Raw genomic sequence first — 10922 nt, 5'->3', positions numbered from 1 at the left:
GAACAGCACGGTCTGCACCTGTGTGGCCATAGGCCTATCCTGAAAAAATAAATAAATAAATAGGACATGTCCAATTCTTGCCCATTTTGCGGACAATAGGCATTTTTGCAATAGAGCGGTATGTGCCGAATGGGAACGTGTGCATGAGGTTCATTCATTGGAACGGAGTTGCTTTGGCGGGGAGCACAGGGATTTCTGCAAGCCCCATTCAGACGAATGAAGCCGATTCTGCAACGTAATCTGCCGCGTGTGAAAGCACCCTTACAGAACCTTCTGTCGGAGGTTACGCCAGGTAATCCTCCTAAAATAGGACCTCGGATGGAAGTAAATATTTTTTTTTTCCCGACATCTGTCACTCAGAGGCTGGACAATCTCCGTACACCACTGTTTTGTAGTGCGGCCTTATACTGCGCTGCTGAAGAAGTGAGCGCCATAGACACATTCTACAGCTGTGGTTAAAGGGGTTGTCCACTCCTGAGGACCAGCAGGGGTACCGCACACCACAAAGATCCTTCTACAGTAGCTTATGCGCCAGAAGTTGGCACTGAAACTACGGTATATTAAGACGGGCAGATCTTCTGCCTGATGATCGGTAACGATTGTTCGTAGTAACACTCGTTGGCGATCATCTGGCAGTCTAATACTGACGCCGATTGCGCGATGAAGGAGCAAATGCTCGTTTATCAGGCAAGCCAGATCCTTCAGCAGGCTTCAGGATTTGCCGGCGGAAGATCGTGCCGTCGGCAAACCACTGTAGAGCATGGGGATGAGTGATGGCATATCGATCGCTCCGAGCAGACGATTGCCAGGAGGGAACACTTCCCTCCTGACAATCCTCTGTGTGACCAGGGTGTCTAATACACCCCTAACCCAAAAACAGCTGATGGGTAGCAGTGCAGGTTGTCAGACCCCCGCCAATCAGACACTAGTAAGGGAGTGGACAAACACTGCCAAGGACACCTCTGTGTCCTTGGCAGTGACAGGGTTAAACAGAAGGGGGGGGGGGGAGCAAGGAAATATTGGAAAAATCATCTCCACATAGAGATAATACTTTATAAAATGTACAATATTGCAAACATTATTCTTTATTGCGTATATAATATGTTTTTTCGTTACACAGGAGCACCGCAGAGTTCTCACTTTCCATAAAAATAAAATAAAATCCGTGTCATCGTGTGTGGGTTTATTACTCATGTGAAATGATGGTGTAAGCAGGTTATATAGAAATGTCATATATATATATATATATATATATATATATATATATAATGGAAAATACATGGACACATTGGGGCAGATTTATCAAAACCAGCGATGCAATTGCCTGTGACAACCAATCAGATCACTCCATTCACTTAAGGCTACTTTCACACTGGCGTTTTGGCTTTCCGTTTGTGGGATCCGTTCAGGGCTCTCACCAGCGGTCCAAAACGGATCAGTTTTGGCCTAATGCATTCTGAATGGAAAAGTTTGCCTCCGTTCCGGTCTGGAGGTGGACACCCACCTTGCAGCGTTTTGGTGTCCGCCTGACGATGCAGAGGCAAATGGATCCGTCCTGGCACACAATGTAAGTCAATGGGGAGGGATCCGTTTTCACTGACACAATAGAAATCGGATCCGTCCCCCATTGACTTTCAGTGGTGTTCATGTTGGATCCGTCTTGGCTATGTTACAGGTAATACAAACGGATCTGTTCTGAACGGATGCATGCGATTGTATTATCTGAACTGAAGCCTTTGTGCGGATCCATGACGGATCCGCACCAAACGCGAGTGTGAAAGACAAAGAGGTTTTCAAAACAGAACAAGAACCCGATTGGCTGCTATGGGTAAAGGATGTAACTTAAAGAGGAGCTCTCGCCTCTTCTGACATGTCTGTTTTAGTAACTACTTGCATCCCCCATGTAATAACAATTCTGAATCGGCTTCGGGAGCAGCCACTGCGCATGCGCTGCTACAGTTCCTGATAGTGGCGCATGCGCAGTAGCTCCCAAAGCTGAATTTCAGCAGTGGCGAAGCAAGGCGATTGACAGGCGACAGCCGCTCACAGGTGAAGTCTGGCTAACCAGACAAATTGATTCCAACCCATCTCTATTTTGGAGCATCTATTCTTATGACTCTGTGTTGCGCCATTCCTTTAATATTCCTTCTAGAAGTTTATAAAATAATTGCCAGCAGGTGTGCAATAAAGGTCCAGCTGGGTGTTACCAGTTGGCAGTGTGTCGCTGCACAGTCTGACAGGGACCCCCCCCCCCCCCCCAACTGGACCTTCCCTGCTGGAAATTCATTCATAGCTTCTAGCAGGAATAATAAAGGGATGACACAACACAGAGTCATAAGATTAGATGCTCCAGAATTACTAAAGGACTAAAGTTACTAAAACACAGGTCAGGAGAGGCGAGAGCTCCTCTTTAAAGTCCCTGGGCCCCAATGCAAACGCCCCTACCATTTATAATACTCAGGTCTTCTTGCAGTATGTGGCCTATGGGCCCTGTAAGGCACCAGAGCCCGGGTTTGACTACTACTGCTGCTGAACCCCCCTACACACCTCGGAACAGGCACTTCATGATATAAAACCATCTGGGACAAAAAAAAAAAACATATATAAAAAATATTGTAATAGAAAGATAATAAAAAAATGGCAGATTACATCTTGTCCGCAACTCATAGACCTGAGTGACAGGTTAGCGATATATTACAGGTGGATGTACAGAAACAGTATGACGATGGTGAGCAGCAAGGGTTAATGCCGGTGGATGCAGACACAGTATAGAAGGGTAACCGCTATAAATGCACAGCTGGTAATGCGCCGTCTTCTCCTGCGGTATATCAGTAAGGCAAACAGGGTCAGTACCAGAGCGGCCTTATACGCGTCTTGGCTTCTCCCTGATGTGATAGATCAGGAAATAAATAGAAATAATTAGGCACATGCAGAAACCGGGCGTGAAGGGCGAGCGCCTATCGATAATCTATTTATTCTTCGCTGCCAGAGGCTTGCGGCTGATCTTCTTAGACTTGTCATTGTTCTTCTTTGGGGGCTCTGGGTTCGCTTGCATGTGTCTTCCGTAAAGGCTAAAAGGACAAGAAAGAGAATGTAACGGATTACACACAAAGAAATGATATATCATGTGACGTAAAATACACTAAGAAATTATATGTCATGTACACAAAGCAATTATATCATGTGACGCAATATACACAAAGAAATTATATATTATGTAACGTAATACACACAAAGCAATTAGATAGCATGAAATGTAAAGTACACAAATAAATTATACACCATGTAAATACGGTAGGTACAACATACAAAATAAAAACATAAAAGGTGTATAAAACTAACATCTATATAACACACATAATAAAAGTATAAGGCGGATACAACATAGCAAATATAAATATATAACACAACCCATACGTATCCAAGTTGTATTCAACATAAAACATTTATATAACACATATCTACACAAAAACATACACAACATAAAAGGTGTATACAACATATAAACGCACATCCACACACAACAAACACCACATACCGTACATGTTGTATACACCTTTATGATGTGTGCATCTATATAACACACCACATGCCGTATATGTTGTTTACACCTTTATGATGTGTACATCTATATGAGGCTACTTTCACACTTGCGCTTTCCCTTTCCGCTATTGAGATCAGTCATAGGAGGAAAACGCTTCCGTTTTGTCCCCATTCATCGTCAACGGGGACAAAACTGAACTGAACGAAACGGATCCGTCCCCCATGACTTACAATGGTTTTAGAGACGTCTTGGCCATAACGGATGCAGACGGTTGTATTATCATGACGGAAGCGTTTTTGCTGAACCCTGACGGATCCAGCAAAAACGCTGATGTGAAAGTAGCCTAACACGTCCATGCACAACATAAAGGTATATACAATATATATATAACACACGTCAACAGACAACATACACACAACATCCGGCCTCATGCAGACGGCCATATGGTCTGCATCCGATCCGCATTTTTTTGCGGATCAGGTGCGGACCTACTCATTTCAATGGGGCCACAAAAGATGCGGACAGCGCACAGTGCGCTGTCCGCATTCGTATGTCCGCTTCACGACCCTGTAAAAAAGATAGAACATGTTGTATTCTTGTCCGTTCTGCGGACATGGATTTTTTTAGCATGCACACGGCCGGGACCTGTGATTTGCGGACTGTACCTAGAAGTATACACAACACAGAACATACATCCACGCACAACATATATGTATTAAAGCCGGATGAAGAATTTTCCTCCAGTTTGGAGATCATCTCCTGGATCACAGCCTACCAGGAGACAACGTTCTTAAAGGGCACCGTTATTCAATGTTAATATGAGTGCACATTATAATTATAACAACCATCATTACCACTACTATCACCACCATCATCCTCGATACACATGTAGGATCTGGAATATGGTTTTACTCCAGCTGTAAGCAGGCAGCAGATGCAGGTCCCGGCCATTGGACAGCCACAGAAAAGCACATCTGACAGGCCCGGCACACGGCGAGGACACTTAACAGCGCTGCAAGCAGTAAGCCTGGGACCCCAGGGCTCGGGCACGTGACAGAGCAGTGCTGTCAGAATCTTCCCCGGCTCTCCCCGCGTGATTGATGGTCCAGACACGGCCACCAACACATCAATGCCACATTAATAAGTACTACTGATTACATGTTGACAAACTATTCTACAATTAGAACAGCGGGCACCAGGGGCAAACACTGACAAACGGTAAATGACGGATACATCTGTCATGGGTGACTGCCCGGAAAGACAAGGAGGTGGTCCGAGGAAACAGTCACAGCCTCTCTAATTCTAGAAGAAAACCTCACAACTTCCATCAGAAACTGACATTTCTGTAACAAAGGAGAGAATTCTTACCAACTAAGAGTATTCCTACTCATGGGAGGCAGTATTATAGTAGTTATATTATTGTACATAGGAGGCAGTATTATAGTAGTTATATTATTGTACATAGGAGGCAGTATTATAGTAGTTATATTCTTGTACATAGGAGCAGTATTATAGTAGTTATATTCTTGTACATAGGAGCAGTATTATAGTAGTTATATTCTTGTACATAGAAGGCAGTATTATAGTAGTTATATTCTTGTACATAGAGCAGTATTATAGTAGTTATATTCTTGTACATAGGAGTAGTATTATAGTAGTTATATTCTTGTACATAGGAGGCAGTATTATAGTAGTTATATTCTTGTACATAGGAGCAGTATTATAGTAGTTATATTCTTGTACATAGGAGCAGTATTATAGTAGTTATATTCTTGTACATAGGAGACAGTATTATAGTAGTTATATTCCTGTACATAGGAGCAGTATTATAGTAGTTATATTCTTGTACATAGGAGCAGTATTATAGTAGTTATATTCCTGTACATAGGAGCAGTATTATAGTAGTTATATTCTTGTAGATAGGAGCAGTATTATAGTAGTTATATTCTTGTACATAGGAGACAGTATTATAGTAGTTATATTCTTGTACATAGGAGCAGTATTATAGTAGTTATATTCTTGTACATAGGAGCAGTATTATAGTAGTTATATACTTGTACATAGGAGCAGTATTATAGTAGTTATATACTTGTACATAGGAGCAGTATTATAGTAGTTATATACTTGTACATAGGAGCAGTATTATAGTAGTTATATTCTTGTACATAGGGGCAGTATTATAGTAGTTATATTCTTGTACATAGGGGCAGTATTATAGTAGTTATATTCTTGTACATAGGAGGCAGTATTATAGTAGTAATATTCTTGTACATAGGAGCAGTATTATAGTAGTTATATTCTTGTACATAGGAGGCAGTATTATAGTAGTAATATTCTAGTACATAGGAGGCAGTATTATAGTAGTAATATTCTTGTACATAGGAGCAGTATTATAGTAGTTATATTCTTGTACACAGGAGGCAGTATTATAGTAGTTATATTATATGGGTTAGCACTCCAGCTATTAAAGGGGTTGTCCCACTTCATTAAATATGGATACATTAAATAAATGCCCCCCACTGAACATTTCTTATAATACATGTCATTAAAAAAAAAACTAACATTCGTCCTAAAAAACCTCCTTTGACTCCTCATTGTTTATTATGGTATCCAAGGGATACGGCCTCATCTCGGCCGCATCGATGTGCCGCGCCTGCGCACAAAATCCTAACCTTTCTAACAGCGGCCGGCCTATGCTGTAAGACGTGAACGCGCACGTCTTATCTCTTTCAGGGTTCCGCGCATGTGCAGTATATCAATCGCGTCTGAGATTGAGCTGCGCATGCGCGGGCATCTGAACAGTTCGGGCGAGTCAGCGGAGTGGACGGACGTCGGAGGACCGGGATGCTATCTCCTAATAATAGGTAAGCATTATTTCTACTGCCCCCACTAATCCACCAACGATTATTGAATATGTGCAAATAAAGGGGGTTCATCCGGAATTCAAACGGGGGTAACTGTATGCATTTTATGTACACTGGGGGCAACTGCATGAATTTTATTGAAACTGGGGGCAACTGCATGCATTTTATGGAAACTGGGGGCAACTGCATGCATTTTATGGAAACTGGGGGCAACTGCATGCATTTTATGGAAACTGGGGGCAACTGCATGCATTTTATGGAAACTGGGGGCAACTGCATGCATTTTATGGAAACTGGGGGCAACTGTATGCATTTTATGTATATTGGGGGCAACTGTATGTATTTTATGGAAACTGGGGGCAACTGCATCCATTTTATGTAAACTGGGGGCAACTGTATGCATTTTATGTAAACTGGGGGCAACTGTATGCATTTTATGGAAACTGGGGGCAACTGTATGAATTGTATGGACACTGGGGACAACTATATGCATTTTATGGAAACTGGGGGCAACTATATGCATTATATGCACAATGGGGGCAACTATATTATAGCTATGGACACTGGGGGCAACTATATTATATGTATTGAAACTGGTGGCAACTATATTATAGCTATGGACACTGGGGGCAACTATATTATATGTATGGAAACTGGGGGCAACTATATTATATCTATGGGCACTGGGGGCAACTATATTATAACTATGGACACTGGGGGCAACTATATGAATTTTATGCACAATGGGGGCAACTATATGAATTATATGCACAATGGGGGCAACTATATTATAGCTATGGACACTGGGGGCAACTATATTATATGTATGGAATCTGGGGGCAACTATATTATAGCTATGGACACTGGGGGCAACTATATTATAACTATGGACACTGGGGGCAACTATATGAATTTTTTGCACAATCGGGGCAACTATATGAATTTTATGCACAATGGGGGCAACTATATTATATGTATGCACACTGGGGGGCAATTATATTATATGTATGCACACTGGGGGCAACTATATGAATCTCAGATATTATCACTGACTTATTACCCAGCTTTCCCGGTGTCTTATATTATCACTGACTTATCAGACACCGGGAAAGCTGGGTAATAAGACAGTGATAATATCTGATACCGGGAAAGCTGGGTAATAAGTCTGTAATAATATTGTACACCGGGAAAGCTGGGTAATAAGTCAGTGATAATATCTGATACCGGGAAAGCTGGGTAATAAGTCAGTGATAATATCAGACACCAGGAAAGTTGGGTAATAAGTCAGTGATAATATCAGACACCGGGAAAGCTGGGTAATAAGTCAGTGATAATATCAGACACCGGGAAAGCTGGGTAATAAGTCAGTGATAATATCAGACACCGGGAAAGCTGGGTAATAAGTCAGTGATAATATCTGAGACCGGGAAAGCCAGCAAGTTACTACATTAGTTCACTAGCATTGGTCAGTGGTCACTGAGTGATTCCCCAGCAGGGGGATGGGCTTTACATACTCTGCAGGCTCCAGAAGGATGACTCATCCACATGAACGAGCACGCAAGGACTGAGCTCTCAGGCTGAGTCATGAGGAGGCGTGGCCGGCCTTCACTCAACTGCCTGAGCCAAACCAGGAAGTTATCAGGACATCTACTGCTCGTAAGATTGAAAAAGCAAAGTGGGACAACCCCTTTAACTCAAATTTCTTAACTCATTGCGTTATCTTGAGACAAAAGCCATTGAATAGCAATTGAAGGTGTTTGCTTAGATTAGATAACACAACTCAGAAATCTCCGAAAACAGCAGTGTTAGCTCTACTCCATCCATAGGAGCAGTATTATATTAGTTATATTCTTGTACATAGAAGCAGTATTATAGTAGTTATATTCTTGTACATAGGAGCAGTATTATAGTAGTTATATTCTTGTACATAGGAGCAGTATTATAGTAGTTATATTCTTGTACATAGGAGCAGTATTATAGCAGTTACACTGTATATTCCTATACATGCGGGCAGTATTATAGTATATTCCTCCATATATTCTATAGTATTTTATTAGTTATATTCTTGTACATAGGGGCAGTAATATAGCAGTTATCTTGTACATATGGAGCAGTATTATTGTAGTTATAATTAAGTTTATGATGAATAGAGACACTTGCGCTGCCGTTCGGTATATCTCTGAGGTTGATGTTATCACCTTGTTTGCTGCTGCCTAGTATTGGGGTGAGTGTCCAACCTGCTCTCACCGATAATGGATGGCTGATAGCTATATATATATATAGCTCTCACCTAAAGAATTATTAGGAACACCATACTAATACGGTGTTGGACCCCCTTTTGCCTTCAGAACTGCCTTAATTCTACGTGGCATTGATTCCACAAGGTGCTGATAGCATTCTTTAGAAATGTTGGCCCATATTGATAGGATAGCATCTTGCAGTTGATGGAGATTTGAGGGATGCACATCCAGGGCACGAAGCTCCCGTTCCACCACATCCCAAAGACGCTCTATTGGGTTGAGATCTGGTGACTGTGGGGGCCATTTTAGTACAGTGAACTCATTGTCATGTTCAAGAAACCATTTTGAAATGATTCGAGCTTTGTGACATGGTGCATTATCCTGCTGGAAGTAGCCATCAGAGGATGGATACATGTTCTCATTCTGTTTACGCCAAATTCGGACTCTACCATTTGAATGTCTCAACAGAAATCGAGACTCATCAGACCAGGCAACATTTTTCCAGTCTTCAACAGTCCAATTTTGGTGAGCTCGTGCAAATTGTAGCCTCTTTTTCCTATTTGTAGTGGAGATGAGTGGTACCCGGTGGGGTCTTCTGCTGTTGTAGCCCATCCGCCTCAAGGTTGTGCGTGTTGTGGCTTCACAAATGCTTTGCTGCATACCTCGGTTGTAACGAGTGGTTATTTCAGTCAACGTTGCTCTTCTATCAGCTTGAATCAGTCGGCCCATTCTCCTCTGACCTCTAGCATCCACAAGGCATTTTCGCCCACAGGACTGCCGCATACTGGATGTTTTTCCCTTTTCACACCATTCTTTGTAAACCCTAGAAATGGTTGTGCGTGAAAATCCCAGTAACTGAGCAGATTGTGAAATACTCAGACCGGCCCGTCTGGCACCAACAACCATGCCACGCTCAAAATTGCTTAAATCACCTTTCTTTCCCATTCTGACATTCAGTTTGGAGTTCAGGAGATTGTCTTGACCAGGACCACCCCCCTAAATGCATTGAAGCAACTGCCATGTGATTGGTTGACTAGATAATTGCATTAATGAGAAATAGAACAGGTGTTCCTAATAATTCTTTAGGTGAGTGTATGTATATAATACCGGCGCTGGCATACAGAGAGGGTATGGGAGGTTGAGGATTATTACATGTATATGCACAGGACACTAATTACGAGATCTCTACCTGTTATCTGATGAATAGTCGTTCCGTGATGTGGTGTGATCCCGTTGTTCCAGGAAGCGCTGTATAGATCTGATGAGACGCTTCTTGCTCTAACTCTCACCTAGCGCGCTGCCCCGGCCGGTAGCTAGCGCACACGTGGAGGAGCCTGCAGGGATGAGTTCAGGAGCGTCTTCGTGTGACGTCACAACTTGCATTCAAATAGAGACATGGACCCTATATAACAATGGGCTGGGATAGCGTAAAGTGAATAGTGGTGTGCCCCTAGGTTTACTGACCAGATACTGCAGGAAAGATAATGGGAATGGAAAACCTATTTAACCCCCAGGACCTGTACCATGAACTATCTCTGACGAAGGAACCCGTAGGTTCTGAAACGCGTTGGATGGAAATTTGTCCCTTGGAGGCACCCAGAGCGAAGTTGCGACGTCACACGAAGACGCTCCTGAACTCATCCCTGCAGGCTCCTCCACGTGTGCGCTAGCTACCGGCCGGGGCAGCGCGCTAGGTGAGAGTTAGAGCAAGAAGCGTCTCATCAGATCTATACAGCGCTTCCTGGAACAACGGGATCACACCACATCACGGAACGACTAATCATCAGATAACAGGTAGAGATCTCGTAATTAGTGTCCTGTGCATATACATGTAATAATCCTCACCCTCCCATTATTGTAGTTATAGTCTTGTACATAGGGGCATTATTTATAGCTGTATTATTGTATGTATGAGCAGTATTATAGTCATTATAGTCTTGTACAGAGGAGCAGTATTATAGTAGTTATATTCCTATACATAGAAGGCAGTATTATAGTAGTTATATTCTTGTACATAGGTGCAGTATTATAGTAGTTATATTCTTGTACAGAGGAGCAGTATTATAGTAGTTATATTCTTGTACATGGGGAGCAGTATTATAGTATATATTCTTGTACATAGGAGCAGTATTATAGTATATATTCTTGTACATAGGAGCAGTATTATAGTAGTTATATTCTTGTACATAGGAGCAGTATTATAGTAGTTATATTCTTGTACATAGGAGCAGTATTATAGTAGTTATATTCTTGTACATAGGAGCAGTATTATAG

The 10922-nt window shown here is 42.1% G+C and overlaps 1 protein-coding gene across 2 annotated transcripts in view; it reads right to left on the bottom strand.

The window, feature by feature from the left end:
• Positions 1 to 2238: 2238 nt before the first annotated feature.
• Positions 2239 to 10922, bottom strand: part of RSU1 (Ras suppressor protein 1) — a 140324-nt gene continuing 131640 nt past the window's right edge. For both annotated transcript variants that reach the window (XM_040434512.1, XM_040434514.1), the window contains exon 9: positions 2239 to 3071. In XM_040434512.1, coding sequence (XP_040290446.1) covers positions 2969 to 3071 — 103 coding nt within the window. In that variant the 3' untranslated portion in view covers positions 2239 to 2968. The remainder of the gene's footprint in view (positions 3072 to 10922) is intronic.

This window comes from Bufo bufo, chromosome 5 (assembly GCF_905171765.1).
Source record: "Bufo bufo chromosome 5, aBufBuf1.1, whole genome shotgun sequence".
In the NCBI taxonomy this organism is placed as follows: Eukaryota; Metazoa; Chordata; class Amphibia; order Anura; family Bufonidae; genus Bufo; species Bufo bufo.
The sequence above is the reverse complement of the archived record's forward strand: the minus strand, read 5'-3'. Positions and strand labels throughout refer to the sequence as shown.